This window comes from Dryobates pubescens, chromosome 4, assembly GCF_014839835.1.
Source record: "Dryobates pubescens isolate bDryPub1 chromosome 4, bDryPub1.pri, whole genome shotgun sequence".
Lineage (NCBI taxonomy): Eukaryota > Metazoa > Chordata > Aves > Piciformes > Picidae > Dryobates > Dryobates pubescens.
Window position 1 is genome coordinate 20,111,298 of NC_071615.1, and position 20,334 is coordinate 20,131,631.

General features: G+C 40.4%; 1 protein-coding gene across 1 annotated transcript in view; it reads left to right on the forward strand.

Moving 5' to 3' along the window:
• ULK4 (unc-51 like kinase 4) overlaps positions 1–20,334 on the forward strand; it is a 149,035-nt gene that overhangs the window by 32,655 nt on the left and 96,046 nt on the right. The window contains exons 19-28 of the mRNA XM_054160896.1: positions 854–1,015; positions 4,111–4,293; positions 6,234–6,361; positions 7,702–7,835; positions 11,617–11,738; positions 12,391–12,447; positions 15,240–15,291; positions 15,410–15,504; positions 19,207–19,258; positions 19,359–19,503. Of these exons, the coding sequence (XP_054016871.1) occupies positions 854–1,015; positions 4,111–4,293; positions 6,234–6,361; positions 7,702–7,835; positions 11,617–11,738; positions 12,391–12,447; positions 15,240–15,291; positions 15,410–15,504; positions 19,207–19,258; positions 19,359–19,503 (1,130 nt within the window). The remainder of the gene's footprint in view (positions 1–853; positions 1,016–4,110; positions 4,294–6,233; positions 6,362–7,701; positions 7,836–11,616; positions 11,739–12,390; positions 12,448–15,239; positions 15,292–15,409; positions 15,505–19,206; positions 19,259–19,358; positions 19,504–20,334) is intronic.

A 20,334-nucleotide genomic window follows, 5' to 3' on the forward strand; every position in this document is an offset into this window, starting at 1 on the left:
GCAGAAAACATGTTGGAGATTGCTGGATGGGAGGAAAGCGAGAGAGAGGAAACCTGAAAGCAGCTTTCCAGTACCTGAAGGGGGCTACAAACTGACTGCATAGAGACTGTTTGCAAAAGCCTGCAGTGACGGGTTGAGCGGCAATGGTTTGAAATGAGAGCAGAGCAGATTTAGATTGGATATGAAGGACAAGTTCTGCATCATGAGGGTGGTGGAACACTGCAACAGGTGGTTGCACAGGGAGGTAGTTGAGGCCCCATCCCTGGAGGTATTCAAGGTCAGGCTGGACAAGGGTCTGGGCAGCCTGATCTAGTGGAGGATGTCCCTTCTGACTGCAGAGGGGGGTTGGACTGAGTGATCTTTCGAGGTCCTTTCCAACCATTCTGTGATTCGGTGTTTTCAGAAGACTATCAGTAGAATCTAACTTTGATCTACCTTTTCTTTTTCTTCACAATTGGAATAGAAAGACTTGATAAATTTAAAGTTCTTCTTTTCACTTTTCATCTAGTTTACCCTTTTCAGTATTTGCTTTCTCACTCAAGCTCCTTTTCACTAAGCACCCATGAACTTTAACTGGAAAGAGGTGCATGTTCAACATGACTAAATGAGCAACTGAGTTAAGTGCATTTTATAAAACTGAGCTCTAAAGTCAGTGAAAGCAATTGTGTTGCTGCTTTTTGATACAGTCACAGGGTTAGAGTTGTGCAGTATATAAGGACAGAGGTTAAATGTTACATGGAGCTGGTTTGCTTGTCTCTTGAAGATCCATTTCTGATCACATACCTTATGTCCTCATAACATGACAGGATGCCCTCTTCAGCATTTGAGGTTTCCTTTCCTCCCCCTCCTCTAGGAAGACCGGGTGGTGAACCATTTGGCAGCAAAGATTGTGGAAAATGTTTGCATGACGCACTCCTGCCATGCACAGGGATTTATTACAGGAGATGTTGGACCTGTCTTGTGGTACCTGTTCACACATTCTACAGTGGATTCCTTGAAGATAACTGCTGTTTCGGTAAGGAATTTCCTTTTGTGACAGAAATGTTCTGGCACTAATCTTTTTTAAGATGCATTCTGAATTGAAACAGGAGTGGTTTGGGCAGGGTGCTTTATTCTATTCCATTGTTTCTGTTGAAGTTCCTTAGCACTGCATACTTTAGTGTTGAGGGCAGTATTTTAAAGAGATGACCCAGTTGTGTGTGCCCACTGACATCTGTTGTGGCAAAAATACCTTCGTCTTGTGCAAATCTGCAGTATAGATGCACCTATGGAAGCACAAGCAAGAAAACAACTGCTCCTGTGCAGGCAGTAGGCTTGCTGGAGATCACGTTTTTACCTTGGGTAGTTACTGAGTTTCAGTCATGCTGGAAGACTTGCTCCAGATTATCATATAGGAGAGCTTTGAGTGAAAGCAGCAATGAGGGGAACTGCAAGAGTAAGTGACACTCACTCTCTCACATTCTTGGTACAGCATCTTAGTTTCCTGATTTTTTTGGCCTTCATGGTAACAATTGCTAGCCACGTGGCTGATTCCATCTTCTTTCAGACAGATAATTTCTTTCCACTCTTTTGGGGATCATGTCCTTTTATTGATGAAGTTTTAATTTATTTTATGCTACATCTGAAGTGAATTGTGAGAAAGAAGCTTCCAAAGGAGGATCCACCAAGGTAGTACTGTAAGCCTTCCTCTGCTTTGAAGTTGAAATACTAACAAGAGTGAACCTCATGTGTTGATTCATTACTCCATGCCTGATCTAAATCCTGGCTGTGTATTCATGCTGCTGAGTTATTTGGGTATATAAGCTTAACTTCAGGGAAAACCAGCCAATTAATATTGAAATTTAGCACTCCTACCAGCTGAAGTTTCTAGAAATTTCAGTACTGTGCTAATTTTTGAAGTAAATTACTCCTGTATTCTCCAGCTGCATTGTACTGCCCAATCCCTACCCTCATTAAATTGTAGGTAGAGATCTGTAGGCATTTTTAGTCTACATGACCACATCAATGGAGCTGATCACTGTCCTGCTGTATTTTATTATGCAATCATTCCTGCCTTGTTTGAATGCACCCTGAAGAACTGACCCTTGCCTGACATCTATATTCACATGTAAAAATACTTTCCCGTGAAGAAATCCACGTGTCATGTCTTTATTATCTGGAACTAGCAGGCTGCCTGCAAAGTAGATCAGCAGTAAGGCACTGTGGGATTTGACTTGATCATTTAATAAATAATAAAAATATATCAAGAAGATGATTCTATGATTCAGTCTCTGGAGTCAAGAAATGACACTTTGCCTGTCAGAGGTGACAAATGGGGACTGTGTCTCAGTGGTTTTGCTCACTTTGGAGTCCAGCATGCCTCAGGTAAATATCACAGGTTTTGCCTCTAGGGAGGTTATATCTTTTTAAGGTTTTGCTGGACTCAGAGAAGAAATAATTCTATAAGAAGTCAGGAACATTCTGACAAGATTAACAGTGGGGAGAATATTTTCTTACAACTATACTGAAAGGTTTTTATTTTCTTAATTTCTGAGAGGTAGCTGCTTCTGCCAGAGGAGGATTACAAAACATAAGCCACTTAAGTGGAAACTAACTTGGCAAAGCTCAACACAGTCTTTTGAGGGTCTGGTGGTTGGTTGTTTGGTTGGTTTTTTTTTTCTTAGATGATTGGTGCTGAATAGTTTTTTCAGAGACTTGGGCACTGCAGACACAGAAATGCATTACTTCTCAGACTGGAGAATGGAGTGCAGCCTGGAAGGATCGATGGTGTTCAGCCACCTTATGGCCTATACGGCCAAAAGGCAACAGATAGGGCGTAGATGATCACAGAATAACTCAGGCTGGGTGGGACTGATAAACATCATGATGCTAGGGGAGGGAGCTGCTGAGAGAATAGATGCAGGTGAAGTCTGTGCAGAGAGCAAGGACAGAAAAGCTGATTCCAGGAGAGCCTGTGTTTTTCTCACTACCATCACTTCCTCTTCCAGGACTGCTGCTGAGAGATGATGGTGTAAGCTCTACTCTTAGCTTCTGCTCCTCATTGTTCCTATTTGATGCTCCATCACCTTTTGACTGATCTCTGTGTTCTTTGCAGATACTGGGTCTGCTGGAGGGACTCAGGTTACTTTGTCTTCTATCCTGTACTAAACTCTTGTCTGCTGAAGTGCTGGTTTCACTCTTACAGCAGAAAGCTCTGTGACATACAAGCTCATGGGGGTTTAAAGCTTCTCCCCTTGGCTGTTGATGGGCTGGAGCTTTCCTGGACTACTTCTGAAGTGGCAGTGCAATCCTAGAAGGCAGCTATGTTTTTCTTACTAGATTCGTGTGGAGGTTGTCAAATGGTCTGTGGCTACGGTCACCCTTGTTTGTAAACCAAGTATTTGGAGAATAGTTTGCACCTTTACTATGCTAAACACTGTTTCTAGACAGGTATTTAGATATAAAGATACACTGTAGATAGTGAAGTATTATCTATCATGGTCCATGAACAGAGAGAAGGAAGATACCCATCTGTAAGAGCTACCAGAACTTGTGGTGTGGGTCATCTGTGTTTTCTGCTGCCTATGCTGCTTTCTAGGCCAGTGTTACCTGATGCTCCCTACATTCTGTACTGATAAAGAACTCAAGCATGGACTATGCTGCTCCATCAGCAGGGTTCTCTAGGAGAAAATAGTGATGGGACTCTGTTTGGCATTGCTGTTCCAAATATTTCGGTTTCAGCTGCATGTAGTGTGTAGCAATATATTTTGAGGGATTCCAGGTCTCCAGAAATAAAAAGCCTTTTCCTGTAGTTTGTCTTATAATGAAAACTGTATGAATTCTCTCTAGTCCTAAACTATTGGAAAAGCCACCACCTGTGGGGTTGTTTTTTATTTTCCATATTTTTTTCTTAATATAATAATCCATTGCTGGATTGTATGTGTATATATATGAAGCCATCACTTAAGAAAAGATTGGATATGGCACTTAGTGGCATGGTTTAGCTGATGTAGTGGTGGTCAGGTCATAGGCTGGACTTGATGATCTTGGAGGTCTTTTCCAGCCTCAATAATCCTGTGATTCTGTGATCCCATCCAATAATGGGTTTGTGTGTGTTTGTCATTTCTGTAGGCTTTATGCAGAATTACTCGTTGCTCACCTAATGCTTTCCAGAGTGTCATTGAAAAAGTGGGATTAACAGCCATCCTCAATTCCTTAGTGAATGGAATATGCAAAGTCCAGCAGCACATGCTCACCATGTTTTCAGCAATGTTGTCATGTGGGATTCACCTGCAGAGGCTGGTTCAAGAAAAGGTTTGATTTCATATTAATGTTAATTCACTGGGATCGAATTTTACTAATGAAAAGTTGGAGCTGGGCCTGGTACTGGGTTTGTGTTTTCCAAATGCTTAACTCAGACTTGCATCTGAACAGCAGGAAATAAATTTATTTGCTTAAAATCCAAGTAATGAGGTGTATGGGTTTGCTTTCTTTCTGAAAGATCTTGAGGAGCTGTTACTAATGGATATATAAATTGCTGCTGCAGCTACAGTTCAATCAATTCAGAAAACTCTAACCTGACCATAACTGATAATGGCCCTGAGGAAAAACAATAAGGAATGCATGAGGACAGCTCTGTGACATATCTCTCTTAGACATTTAAAAGAGAAAATAATGAGTGTCTGTACTGAATCTAAAGCTATGCTATATGGTCTCCTTAAAGCACCTTAGGCCAGTTTGTAAGTGAAGCATCTTGCAGATGTTAGCATTTTAATAATGTGGAATTGTAGTGTCACTAAATAAAACTACTGCTTCTGATTTCTGGCTAATGTAATTTTAGCCATCTCTTGCAAAAAGCTTTTCTGTTTTGATCAGCAAATTATTCTGTGTTTAGAAAGATATTTTTTATAGTGGGGTTTTTTTGGCAGTAAGTCTGCACAAATCATAAACAAAAGTAATCCCCTCTCTGCTTGGAGGAAAGGATAAAAATGACCAAGAAAATAGAAGCTCTACCTTATGTTTTCATTAGATCCTCTGTTGTCATGTGTGCTGTAACCTGACAGTCATCTTCAATCTAGCAGTCAATTAGGCTTTAGTTGAGAGAGCTGTATTTGGTTTCCCTATGCATAGTTTTAACAGTGGTGTTTAAATGAAAAGATAATCTTCAGCTTTCTACCCGTCTCTTCCTGCTGCTGGAAGTGAGTTGTTCTCTCCCTAAAAGTAATTTCTGTGCCCTGACAGAACTGCCAATGTGTTTCTGTAAATATGCCAGCTGGCCTTGAAGCTTTCAACAAATTCCACTGTGACCACACTTACAGGTGGCCACGTGTCCTGTAATGTCACTTTCTAATCATGCACATAGCTGTGAGGTGGTGGGACAGTCGGAGAAGGGCATTCAAACAATACTGACTTGAATGTACAAAGTGTACCAAATGTATGGCTACAGCCTGCTGTGTTCTCTGAAATATCTCTTGTTGATCTAGGACTGATACTGCTAAAAGCAGTCCCTTTCTGATCCTGCAGTTTATTAATAGAATGGGTTGGTTTGGAAGGGACCTTAAAGACTGTCTCATTCCAAATGCCTACTGTGGGCAGGGACACCTTTCACTAGATCAAGTTGTTTAAGGCCTCATCCAACTTGGCCTTGAACATCTCCGGGGGATGCATCCACACTGTCCCTGGGCAACCTGTTCCAGTCTCACCACCCTCAGTAAAAGAACTCCTTCCTAATCTGAAGTCTAAATCTGCCCTCCTCAAGCTTCAATCTCTTCTCTCTTGTCCTATCACTACAAGCCCTTGTAGAAAGCCCCTTCCCAGCTTCCAGTGTTCAATTTTGTGATGATGAAGTTTCCTTTGTTAGTCTGTCTGCAAAAGAGAATTTGGGGCATACTTGGTGCATTAAATGTGCATTACAGAGCAGGATTTTAAACTCTGTACACATGCAGGCAGGTACAGACCATCTCTTTATTCTGTGGTGTCACTTCCTGGACAATCCAATCTGAAGGAAATTTGTTCATGAGGCCATTTGTGCTCAGCCTAACTTTTGGATAGAGCCAGCTGACACTCTTTAAATTCTGGCTCAGGTTTTAATTCTGATTTTTAAGCTTTATTTTAGTTGGTTTTTTGGTATGGTTGACATGAAAAGTACCTTACTAATACTCATGAAAACTAGCAGATTTTGTATATAGTGTTAAAATAAAGTACAAGGAAACTTTTTCCATACAATAACATTGTTTGTGCTTTTTTCCACCAAGAATGTTGTGACTACTGTAACTCGTTTACTTGAGAGTCCTTCAACTGTTACTCGAGCAAAAGCTTTCCTGTTTCTGCTGCAAGTTCTAATTCATAATAGAGAGATGTTGCTACTCGGTTGTCAAGCAAGGTAAGGTGATAATGGAGGATAATTATCTATTTCAATCTCTGTAGCACAGTTGAGGAAGGATAAGGTGGGATGTAGTATTCCATGACAGTCGTGCATTGTTTAGAGACCTAGCTCTGCAGAATGTGTTCTTGGGCAGCCTTTGTCTTGTCGAGTAGCAAGTATGCATTTGGTGCAAAGAAACACTTCCTAGGATACAATTTTGTATTTTGTTTGTGTGTCCTGCAGTTCTGTTATGTACACTTGGGGCAGTTTATTTTCATACTTCTCTAACAGAGCAGTGATTATAAGGAGGAGATATATATACACATATATATTAAAAAAGCATAATACTGAAGCACATTCTTGATGTCCAGAGCATGGATTTCACTCACTAGTTGTCTGATGGTCCTTTGCACAGGATCCCTAGGGAATTGAATGCAAAACAAAGATGTCAATATTATACTCCTAACAGGAAGTCTGACCCTTCTGTCTGTTCAAATGAGCATTTTAAAATGTTGCCTGTGGCGTTCTGTTACACGTGTATTACAGCAAGCTCTTGTCAGTTAGCAGGCGCCCAGTAAGTCAGTTAGCAAAGTTCACTGTGAGAAATGTCATTCTGCAGAGCTGCACTGCACTGACCAGTTGGAATGAAAGCACTGGGTTTGTCTTTAGAAAACGTGAACCCCAGGTTTCTAGAGGAAAGGCTGCTTTGGACCTTTATCTCTTTCAGCACAGCCATGCTAACTAGTGCTAGCGTTTTGATAGACTTGGGTCCGATTTCTGGAGTATGATTTTCCTTGACTGAAGGATTGATCACTTCAATGATTTTTACTGTTGGAATTCTTACATGTTGAAAATTCATGTCTTTAGTCTTTTGCTTATCAAATATTTCAAAATAAAGTGGATTTAAAAGTTAGCCTCTGTTCAGGACTGCAGAGGAATTCACTCCTTACGTTAGCATGATATATCTGTTGAAACCAGTAGAGTGGCACTTAGAGTGGCTCATCCTTTTGTTCCTTGACTCAGTCATTTGTGTTATTTTAATCCACTTACTTAAAAGGGGAAGTCCAAGATTTCAACACAACACTTGAACCAAAACTCATGTGTCTCTGGAGATATTCAAGGTGAGGCTCAGCAGAGCGCTAGGCAACCTCAGCTAGCTGAGGATGTCCCTGCTGACTGCAGAGGGGGTTGGACTGGATGACCTTTGGAGGTCCCTTCCAACACAGACCATTCTGTACTTCTGTATCATCTTGATTGTAACTGCAGGTACTGGGAAGGTCTGTTTCAGTAGGCTTTTTGGTGTCCCTTTTATTTTTTCCTCTTATGAGAGGTTATGTTTTGTGCTTCTTTAAATGTAGGCTTGTGATGTATATTGAAAGAGACAGCAGAAAAACCACATCAGGAAGAGAGCAGCAAGGCAGCAGTGAATACCTGTCAAAATGCCTGGATCTCCTCATCTATCATATTGTACAGGAGCTGCCAGGAGTTCTAGGTAAATTCACACGGTTAACTGAATAAATCTTACCTTTGCATACTCCCTTGAGAAACAAATATTTCCTCACTCATACAGGTGGAAAGACTTTATTGTCTCCTTATGGAAACTTTGCATCACATCATCAAGTTTTTTAGCTATCATGATTTTATTTTGGAATGCATGATTTCCAATGTTAAAGTTTTGTATTTGCTGAACTTGGGAATGAGGCTCAAATGTACAGGAAGTTTTATTAATGTTTTAAAGGTATTCCAAACACTGAAAAAACTAAAAGCAAATTTGCCTCCAAGTACAGAGAGAAGCAGCAGGGCATTTCTGTGAGTATGTACTAATAAACTTACACTGAAACCTAATGTTGAATATTTAGCTGAGGAAATGTGGAAAATTTTGGCCTGGATACAGTTGTAGCAGTCTAATTGGCACATGTGTAAGAGAAGGTGGAGAGATTTTTCCCTGAGAGCATATCTGTGCTTCCTCAGCTCATGACTTATGCTGAAGAATAAGGGCTTGAAGTTTCAGAAAAGTAGTTTTTGTGCCCAGGATATACATTTGGACAATTTTGTGACTATCTGCTCAAATTTCACTGATATTTGAGCCTTTGGAATGATAAAAAACCTGCTTTAAGCTTTGTTCAGTTGTTTTCAAACAACAATTTTCCTGGATCTAGCAGCTAAAGCCCTATCACCATCAAATATGCTCAAGCTCATCAGAGTTGGGCTGAGGTACTGGGCAAGAGGGGACTTTGAGAAGCAGTGAGAGGCAGGCATGCAAATAGAACAAAACCTGCAAATCTCAGGGCTTAGTTTGGACCCAGTGGGAAATCAGAAAAGAAATTGGAGTAGGAAGAAGTGAGTTTGAGAGTCTGGGTGATCAGTCAAGAGAAGGTGATGAAATGGGGTGTGAGATTTGGCCATTTGTACAACAGTGAATTTTCGTCTCATCTCTTGGTGAGATTTGAATGTAATCTTGATACTGAATCAAAGAAGTGTCACAGAGGTTACCTTAGATGACTAAAGCTGATGGTATTGTCATTCCTGGAAAAAGCTGTGCTTTCTGAGGAAAGACGGGGCAGGGAGGGAGGAAAGGAGGAGAAGAGAGAAAGGAGGAGACTAGAAGCAAAGAAGGAGGAAGTCTGAGACAGGTGTGGCCAGTCTGAATCATCATTAAAGTTGTAGCTACAACTTTGGGTGAGATCTCCCACAGAATACAGTAAGAAAGCTAAAAAGCAAGATGAAGAAGGAAATGGTGTGAAAAGAAAGGGAGCAAAAGCCAGCCTTGATTTTTGTATGCTTTATCACTAAATTTGATTGAAGTTGATTAGCTAGTGTTGGATGATAGGGTGGACACGATGATCTCAAGGTCTCTTCCAACCTGGTTAATTCTATTCCATTCTAATTGAGAACTTTATTTTTTTGCCCCAAGAGCATTTTATGGTGGAATAGTACCTGATCTATTTTTCATCTTGTAAATTATTACTGGAATGGTAGCACCACAAAGGTCAGGAGACTTGAATGTCACCCTGGTATTTAAAGAGAAACTTTACTACTTACTATTTTTTTGCCTTACTGCAAATATCTGATCCCTTGTTTCTAACTAAATATCAGGTTTGCATAGTGGCTACGGTTCAGGATTTGGAAGTTGCAGACTTGAAGTGTTTGAGGCAGAAATTTATCTCCTACTGTCTCTATGTGCTATATGCAACTAATACAAGAGGCCCTGTTTTTTAATTCAGTACCTGACATCATATAGCTATGATCACTGAAACACATCAGTTGTTTTAACATGTATTCTATTTTTTAACTACAGATGTACAGTTTCAATGCATTTTGACAACCAGTTTATCAAGCATAATTTTTAGATGTTTTTTCCTTCTCAAGCTAGATTTGTGCATTGATTATTTATTTTTAATTAAGATTAAGCTACCTGCCCATACATGTCTACATATCCCAGAAGACTTTTTTTCTTTTTGTTGCTGTGGCTATGCTAAAGGAGCATATTCTGCTTCAGGAGGTAGAAAGGTTGGGATTCTGGGGGGGGAATAAACAATCAGATTTTATTCTCCTTCAGGAGGTAAAAAGGTAGGGATCCTGAGGAAAAATAACCAGATTTGCAAACTGGAGCTGTTAAAACAGTTTAAATGATTTAGAATTAATCCTAGATGGCTTTTTTTTTTTTCCAATATGCATTTATATAAGCTCCTTACTGCTCCCATCTTCTTCCACCAGATGTAGCTATAAACCAGACAAAATTAACAAGTTGGATAAATTGGCCTTAAAAATATATTTCAACAAATTGAACTTGTTAATCTTTGTGGGCAGTTCTAAAAGATTCGGTTGTCATAGGTTAAGAAAAAACTGTTTCTGCATTTATAATATTTAACCTCATTAAATTGCTGAGATTGTGCTAAAGATTAACCATTTCTATCAACTGCAAAATTGGCAAATGTGAGTCTGTAGGCTTTAAACCTTCAGTTGTTCAGTAAATTATTACCACAAACCATGGAGAGGCTTTGAATTAGTGTTGTGGATAGTTCCAAATGAAAATGTGTTGATGAAACCAGTATTTCGGTTCATGTGTTTGGAGAGGTTCAGGCAGTGCTTTCTTAAGCAGCATATGACAGAATGAGGCAAATTCTTAAGGTTAGGTATTTTTACAACCTACTTTAGTGCCAGGCTTCATCATTTGTGCTTCTGTTGAAAACTGTACTCCACATGAGCAGAAGAAAAGCAGTGGCATTGTTCAGCATAAATGAACTCTGGAACCTGCTCAGAAAGGAGAGGCCTTTTCTGGTATGGAAGTCATTAAAAATACCAGATCTCATCCTTAATTTATTTGAAGTCCATGTGATTTCCCTTTTACAGTATTTTGCCCAGCTCCCTCATTAAGGGGAAAAATACAGTGAGGGTCCTTTCAAGACAGGATTTGGCTTTTAATATTTTCAGACTATAGGGACAGAGTTTCCCTTCTTAGCATATGAGCTGTGGCTTTTCTCCTGCTGCTTCCATGCAGAAGACATCTTGCCTTTCTGAGCCAATGCAATACAAATGTTTCTTGGGTTTTTTTTATGCCTTTTTACAATTTGAAGTGGAATTTTCATTATTTGAGTTAATATTTTTTTGCCTTATGGTGTTTGAGGCAGCTTAGTTTTCTCACTGACCTGCTGCTGCTACCTCTTTTAGGAAAACATGGCAATTGCTGTTGCTTTAGGTTACCAGGGTCATTGTTAAACTTGTGGATGGGAGTGGGTGAACACATGGCTGGTGGAGGGATCTGTAGACAGGGATGGCAGGGAGGACGATTCTTTCTGTCTTCCATTGGTGCTACATTGCTTCAGCATTATATTACTCACTACTTGGTATGAATTCAAGTCATGGTCTGCTGGAAGCCATGAGAATTTTGCTTTTCATTTTAGCTGGGAATAAAACAACTTCCACAGTTTTGAAAGTATGAAATTCTGTGCATAGGTAACCACCTGAAGCCAGTATGAGTTCACCTTGGCAAGAGAGATGGGTTCATCTTTGCTTCTACACCTGCCTTACATCACTGTTTTCAGTGTTTTGCCAGAGGTCACGTTTGTGTGCCTGTCCCTGTAGCCAGAGCTGGAAACCGGTTTGGCTGAACACTGAGCTAGAAGACTGTTGGATTGACCTAATTTGTCATTCATTCCCATGAATGCTACTTTCAACGGGAGAGGGAAGACAGGATTGGAACAGAGATGGTTTATATGTCCTTTGCTGCTGTTCAGTGACATTAGGTCAGTCTGAAATGTTTTTTTCTGTAGGTGACATTGTCACTGCTTTAAGCAATGTCTCTGGACGTAAGCACCCATCAACAGTCCAAGCCAAAGAGCTGAAGATGTGCCTTCCTATGATGCCTGTAGTGCTTCATCTTGTGACATCCCAGGTAGGCTTTTTTCTTCTTTTTCTTCTTTCTCCCCAAAAATGGTTACACAGAAGATTGACTCTTGGAGTTTCCTAAGCCCTAGCTTCTGCTAATCATTCATCCTGGAGAAGAGAAGGCTCTAGGGAGACCTCTAATAGTGGCTTTCCAGTACCTGAAGTGGACTACAGGAAGGCTGCAGGGGGACTGTTGACAAAAGCCTGTAGGGATAGGATGAGGGTCAATGGTTTGAAATGAGAGCAGAGCAGATTTAGATTGCAGGTTAGGGTGGTGGAACACTGTGACAAGGTTGCCTAGGGAAGTAGCTGAGGCCCAATGCCTGGAGATACTCAAGGTCAGTCTGGACAAGGCTCTGAGCAACCTGGTCTAGTGGAGGATGTCCCTGCTGACTGCAGGGGGATTGGACTGGATGACCTTTGGAGGTCCCTTCCAACCCAAACCACTCTGATTCTATTAATGTATAACCTGCTGATTCCAGCTGTGTAACAGTATTAGAGATATCAGCCTTATTTTGTACATTGTGAGACAACTCTAATGATATTGGCAAATCCATATTTTCTCTGTTTTTGTAAACATAGCTGTGAAACACAACTTTTAGTTTATCTGATCACAAGATATGCCTGTAATTGTTTCAACTTTTGCTAAATTCCACTAGGTATTTTGTCACCAGATAGTCACAGAGGATTTTCTCTTCAACTATGGGACTTTACTTGTGAGTAAACCAGACAAGTTAAAAACTTGTTTACAAAATAAACATATGCAGAAAATATTGGGGGTGGTTTAAATGTAAGAAAAACTACCTTAAAGGTATAATTCTTAAGTTGTGCATCAGTTAAGGAAATACTTTTGAGTATGTGGGTTCATAAATGACAACCAGGTTGTTTATGAATGACTAGAAAAGAAGAAATGATTCACCACGAAGAGAATGAAGTTAATTCAGATTCATTTCTTTCTCCTTTGACTCTTGATTGTAAAAAAACAAAAACACCAACCAACAACAAACCGACAAACAAAAAACCCCTGGTGGAATTAATGTACAAAATAGCATTAGAATGAAGGAAAAAGTAATTTCAAACTAAAGATGTTGAATTACAAAGCTTCTCTTTGAAACACTTGTGACTAGGGCAGTAGATTTGCTGATAGTTTTGGATCACCCTTCTAGAAGGTGAAATTCTTCTGTCAACAGTAGAGGTACAGCAGACCAGATACAGTGTGAGGGTTTTTTTGATGTTACTCCTGCTTGTTTGAACTGCTGACTAGGGGAGTCAGGCTAGTTCCGGCACAGCTCTCCTCTCAGATCAAGAGGAGGAAAATGTTCAGAATCCTTCCTGCTTTTTGTCCTGTCTCCATGGAACAAGACAATCCAGGAACTTACTTCTGCTGTTTTGATTCATGCCTAAAGTAGTATATCTGAAAATGAAAATCCTATCCAAAAATGAATAACAAATGTGAGTCCGTTTTCCATAGCTGTGTTACAAGGTGACTAACACAATTATTTCTGGCAAGGTAATGATCCATTCTACCAGGCAACAGTCTCCTCTAGAATTTTGGTACTTAGCAACGTTCCCACTGACATCTCTAAAAGGACATTAGATCATCAGCTTGTACCTCTTTGAAGTACTGAGCTGTAATTGAGGCCTCAAATATGTTAGCCAGTCAGTCCTGCAGGGGCTTTGTTTGGCTGGTTTTTTTCTGTTTTATTAAAAACCATCTTACTCTCAACAACCTGAAATGCTCAGGAGTGGAAAGATGTGTGCTTCCTATCTGGAAGGAGAAGAGTTATTTTCCTTTAACTGTTGTTCACTGAGACCCTTTTTTTTCCCCCTCTTGCTGCTTTGAAGTTATTTCCATCATCACTGTAATTTTCAGTAGTGTTGTGTAAAGAAATGGAGAGGGAGTGGGGACTGTGCTTTCATGTTTTCAGCTGTGATCTGGAATATGTGGGAGGACACCCTCTGCCCCAGAGGCACAGCTAATAGGCTCCTGGTGGAGTTCATGGGGTGCAGGCTCTCCTGGAGGGGTTGTTTGAAAAATCCACAGGGAGTTGTTTGTTTTGTTGTTTGTTTTTATTTTTTACCAATACATTTTCCTCCTGTGTTTCTAACATGAAGTTAAGGAAAGAAGCATAAGTAGCCCAAACAATTTTTGCACCAACTATAATAATTCTTCCTAATTATTTTTGAGACTATGATTAGGTGTGAAACTTTCTTAATTAATGTTAATTAAATAGTAATTTTCTTCAAATGATAAAATAAATCTTTTCAATGGAAGCAGATGTATTTTATAACAACCTCTTTTAACTTGCTTAGATTGGAGAGTAGGAGGAAATTCTTTACAGTGGGGGTGCTGAGACACTGGAACAGGTTGCCCAGGGAGAATGAAGATGCCCCCTCCCTGGATGTGTTCAAGGCTAGGTTGGATGAGGCCTTGAGCAAGAGCAACATGTTCTAGTGAGAGGTGTCCCTGCCCATGCTGGGGGAATTGTCCCTTCCAACTCAAACCATTCCATAATTCCATTCTATAATATAAAAATAGTTAGAAATTCATTAGAGAAAAATCTTTCAGATTTTCTTAGATATTAAGGAAAAAGATAATCCATGGAGATGCTTCTACCAATTTAATACATATTAATGAAGTGCCAATTGATTGTGAAACATGCAACAGCCATCACTTTCTTAATTGTTTTACATAATATCGATAGATAATGTGTGAAAATTGCAAGATGTTTATCCATGGCAAATTCTGTGTGCCAAATACTGCACTGCTAAAAAAAGAGAAAATCTGAGGAGAATTCTTCATCCTTTAGCAAATGTTAAGGTGCTTTTTGGATCCCGTATGAAATAAACAGCTGTGCATGCAGAAGTAAAAGCAAAAGACTGAAATCCACATGAAAAGGCAGAGGAATCGTGGTTTTAATTGTGTAATATCTACTGAACCGTGGATTAGTGTTTTGTTGTCCCTGTTCCTCAAAATGGTGACTAATTGAGGGGGTTTTGTACAGAAGGGTTTGCATTTTCTCTGTCCTCCTGTGTGTGCCTGTATGCAGTGCATGGGTGGTGTGCACAAAGATCAAAAAGATGTCACAAATAACAGAAAATTGCATTATCTGGAGGATCTTTGCTCTTTTTAGTGAGTGACTTTAACAGAGCCATGTCCCAGCTAGTTCAAAGTCTTCTAAGAGATTACAGTTTTCTGTTAACAATGAAGACATTTAATCACTGCCTGTTTAGCTGGCAGTTTTATCATTGCTGACATCAGAGTAATCATCCTGACTGCACTCCAAGTGTCCAGCAGCATGAGAGACTGGCAAAATTTTAACAGCTGGGTCCATAATGCTTTCAGTCTTTCATATCTTCATTACTGTGGCAGTCTTTCCTAATGTGATTGTATTAACATTTTGCATTTACAGTCCCTTAAAGAATTGAATGTTGCAATTTTTCAGTGAGTGCACTTCTTCAGTTTTGTTTCTAATGCTTTTTAACATAAAGGCTCTTTCTTCTGTAGGATTGTATCAGATCCATAGATTCAGGAGAAACAAACTTGGATGGAGCCATAGGTAAGGTAACCTGTGTTGATATTGCAGTGCCTTTCTATGCAGGCAATGTAACTAGTGCATTTTCTGAAGAAATGTGATTTATTTGGGTGGTTTTATTTTTTTTTTTTTTAACCAATAGGGCAAGCTGCCTCAGAAGAATTCATTAAGACTACTTTATCAACCTTTGAAGCAGTAACGGAGCATCCTATCTTGTTGGCATCACATCGCTTGACTGTAAGTCTGGCAGCAAATTAAATAGTTGCAGGCTAATTGGCCTCTTTCCATTGATAAATAGAATGTTGTAAAGATTTAGCAACTCTGTAAAATAGGGCTGAGTGTGAATTGTGGTTCTGTCTGACAGGGAGAATCTTTATTCTTTATAGTGATACTTAGTTTTCCTGGAAGCAGCAAGGCATTCAGGCTCAGCTTACTGTATTTAGTTGAGAGAGTAGAGGGTGAATGAGGAGGGCTTAGAGTTAAGATACAGCAGTTCTTAAAACTGCCTTAATGTAAATATAACCCTTGATTATTTCAGTCTGTCTTCAGCCTTGGAAAAAGTCTGTAACAACTTTAGCTGTTAGTATCTGGGGAGGCATAACCCCAGGCACCAATACAAACTAGAAGTCATCCTGCTGGAAGGTAGGTCCATGGAGGAAAAACCTTGGGGGGTCCTAGCAGACAGTTCCATGGGACAGCAGTGTGGCCAGGAGGTTCAACAGTGTCCTGGGATTCATTAAGACAAATGTGTCCAGCAGGTCTAGGAAGGTTCTCTGCCCATTCTGCTCTGCTGAGACCACACTTGGAATACTGTATCCAATTTTGGGTTCCCCAGCTCTAGAGAGAGGAATATGCTGGAGAGAGTCTAACAGAGAGCTGTGAGGATGACTAGGGGACTTGAATGTCTCTGCTATAAAAAAGACTGAGCACCCTTCAGAGGAGAAGGCTGAGAGGGGATCTGATTAATGCCTCTGAATAGGAGGGGTGGATGTCAAAATGAAGGTGCCAGGATCTATTTGGTGGTGCTCAGACAAGGAACAACAGATACAAGGTGGAACAGAGGAGGTTCCACCTCAGCACAAGGAGACACTTCTTTATGGTGAGGGTGACAGAGCACTGGAGCAGGCTGCCCAGAGAAGTTGTGGAGTCTCCTTCTCTGGAGACTTTCAAAACCCACCTGGTTCCTGTGCAGCCTGCCCTAGTTGATCCTGCTTTGGTAGGGTGCTTGGACTCAATCTCTGGAGGTCCTTTCCAAACTCCAGTGTTCTGTGATTCTGTGAAGGTCTATTGATATCTCCCTATGTGTCTGTCAGCCACTGTATTATTACTGTCATTCTAGCATCACCTCAATTTTTCAAAAGGTTTGTATTACCTCTGTGGGTTATCAGTGTGTCTTCTAGTGACAGAAATATGTGCCCTTTTTTATGGAGGGCCATCAACATTTACTGAATTTGCAATACCTTGTGTCAGCAGATGAAATAAAATTCCCCTTGTTGTTTAAAATTTAATGGTCTGGGGATTTTTCCCTGGAAAAAGGAAAACCAATGAGACAGCTTCCCTTTACAACTGTTTCCCCTGCTCCCACCCCCACAGTCAGCAGAAGCCAGGGAGTGACAGTCCAATTCTCTAATCCCTGCTTAGCAGTAGGTGAATTTTATTTAAGTATCTGAATTTGTGGTGAATCATTCACTTCTTCATGTATGTTGAAAGCTGTAGATGGTCATTTAAAATCTGTCTGAGCACATCGGTTCATCTCCTGTAGCTAGGGATAAAACTTCCTGCCTGTCCAGTTCATGTAAATTTATGACACATACAGGTTCCCAGACTGCACTGGGTTGGAAGGGACCCTCAAAGGTCATCTGCAGTCAGCAGGAACACCCCCAACTAGATCAGATTGCCCATAACCACATCAAGTCTGATCTCGAACGTCTCCAAAGATGAGGCCTCAACCTTGGGCAACCTGTTCCAGTATTTCACCACTTGCATTGTAAAGAACTTCCTCCTGATGTCCTCCCCAAATCTACCCTGTTCTAGCTCAAAACCACTGTCCTTTAAAACAGGTGTTTATTGAAATTTGCAGACTAAGAAGAACTGTATCCTTGTCAATCAGCAGCTTGCCCTTTTTCTTCAGGGAAAAGAAAGTCTTCCTTCCCTCATTTTCATGACTAACAATTCTTCCTGATTTAAAAGAGCCCTCCTGACACTAGCAAATAGCCATTTAGACACCAAATGCCAGGGAGAAATTGCTTTGTATTTGGTGTGTTAAATTCAAGAAATTGTCCACTGTAATTAATAATCTCTAACCACATCTGCCACTAGTGGTGCAAACAGTAATTAGTTTAATACTATTTACTAAGTCTAGTGTGCTAATTACACTGGGATGTACAGCACACATTACTTCAAAGGAAAGTGGTACTTCATCTCCTGTGATGCATACAGAATATTTTTAGAATTGCTGTTACTCAGGGGATAGCTTCTAATTGCTGCTCTCTGAGCATGACTGGAATCTATGAATATAAATACCAGCACCCACTGGAACTTAGTGCTCTTTTTTTTTTCCCCAAGAGTTGAAACAAGACATGTTCAAGCTTCCAGATCAATACTGAAGTGTAAGAGTGGTTAAGAGGAAACACTTTTACCGGAGAGAAATGTGTAGCCTAAGCTGATCTCTGAAGCCTGTGTTGCTCATTTAGACTAAGTTGGGTTACAGGTAGTATGTTATGGAGAGGGTAGGGGGAAGGCCAGAATCTTCAAAAGGATGCAATTTTTTCTGCTACAACTGTGACACTGCTTTGGAGTCTCTCTCAGAAATTAAGTGCATTTCTAATAAAGGTCAATGAGTTTAGTCAAATACTGAGGTGGCATTAAGCAAGCAGAACCTGTAAATGTTTCACTTCAGTTTTGTATTTAGTGTAGCTGCAATAGAAATTGTGTGAAGAAGAATTTGAGCAATATTTTGGGCTCTTTTCCACTTCATGAGAAAAGGGATTGCTTGTTCTGGTTTTGATTTGCCTTTGTATTTTTAGCTTGAACAAAAAAAATTGAATACATTAGAATTAACCAGGTTGGAAAAGACCTTTGAGATCTAGTCCAACCTATCATCCAACACTATCTAATCAACTGAAGCATGGCATCAAGCACCCCATCCAGTCTCTTCCTAAACACCTCCAGTGATGGTGACTCCACCACCTCCCTGGGCAGCACATTCTAATGGCAAAATTGATATTTTTTGTGATCAAATTTCTGACTACTATCAACCTGAGGTAGTCAGTTATCAAGAAGATGATTTTCTGTGGGGACTGGCTGTATTATATATTGCTAAATGTGATAAAGTCACTATTTAGGAGGTGGCAGAAACCAGGTTATAGCTATGATCATAATCAAACTGGTCTGTTTGGCTTAAAGAGCATTTCGTGCTTCTTTTGTGTGAGCAGTCTTGGTGATAACGCCTTAGAGAAGAAAAATATCTGACTGCTTTCATGCATATATGGAGACTGGAGTCCACACAGATGCCAACAGTAATTTCCAAGAAGAAAAAAGGAGTCCTTGTGCATTGTTTGCTTCAACCCCTCTAGTAAACACCAAAATACTCTTGCCATGCTCCTGTGTACATCACTGACCAGAAGGTGTGCGGTTCAGCGGTGAATTTAACAGCATTTGCTGTACCGTTCCCTTTCAGGTTATTTCCCCTCAGAAAGACTTGCTTTGTTCACAGCTTTTACAAATTTGCTTACATATTAGTGGAAAAAAGCAGCTTAGCAGAGAAGAGTGACCTTGGTGGCTTTGTACGTGTGATTGTGGATGAATTTCCATGATCACTCCTCCCTTTGATTAAGGGCTCTAGCAGTAGAATAAACACAGATGATAGTGTATCTCCTTTCTGGTTTTTTTTAGCTCTGTGAATAATCTAAGACAGATCTTTCTAACTCTCTGGTTTAGGTTGAAGCCTGTATCCTCCCACCACTAGTTTCTTTGGTCCACAGTCAGAATGGTAAGTGTATGGCCACATCAACTACAGTTTCCCTGAATTCCACATTTTGTTTTAATTAATCTTCAGTGTGGTCACATTCTTGGCACCTTTCATTTTCAAGTGGAATGGAGGCTCTTCAGCTTGCGGTTGCTCTCAGAAACCACATCACTGCTTTTAAGCCACGAGGTCATGGCTGAGGAGAAAGGGGAGAGCCTTGAGTTGAACAACAACCTTCTGTGTCTCATTAGAGATTCATTGCTGCCTCAGTAAGTATGAGATTGCTCCTGTGCTGGGGAATAACTTGATGCTTGATCCATTTGGACAGGGTATTTGCTTTAACTACCTGGTTTGTGTTTAAATGGCAAAAGGAAGAGAGGAATTGCAGTTGACTGCTGCCAGAATCTCTGCTCAGTGCCTCTTCCCTAGGTTTATTTAGTGCTTTGTCATATACAACCCAAACACAACTTCTGTGCAATGCTCACTCCTGATGCTGTGCCTCTGGCCGCTCTTGGAGCAGAACAAATTTCCTGTGGATTTTAGGCACTGACTTAAATATTCCTCTTTGTTCCACTAGTCAAGTCAGAACATTGGAACAGCAGCATCCTTTTGTCTGTTTTAGATACTGTGCCATTACCTGAGATGTTCTGAAATGGTGTGGAATGGTGCTTTACTTTTTAAAAAGGAATGGTTCAGGATGGATTATTCCTCTGCGATCCACCCGGAGGTTACTGCACCTAAATTGCTTTCCTTTCCTGCTGACTTTAAGCTGCAGAAAAACCCTACAGTAGAGGAGATGGAGCTACAGTATGTGGGCCACATGTGGCCTGGAACTTCATTTACATGATTCATGGTCAAATGATACCTGATACTTCAAACTGACTTAGAGATGAGCATGAAGACCATTCTGTTATGCACATACATAGGGTGATAACATCCATGAGTACAGGGAAGGAAAGCATGGACACAAGATGAGTACAGGAACAAGTCATCGTTTGTCTTGCATATTACACAGAATAGCAGAATGTTAGGAGCTGGAAGGGACTTGAAGGATTGAGTCCCACCCCCTGCCAAAGCAGGATCACCTAGAGTGGGTCACT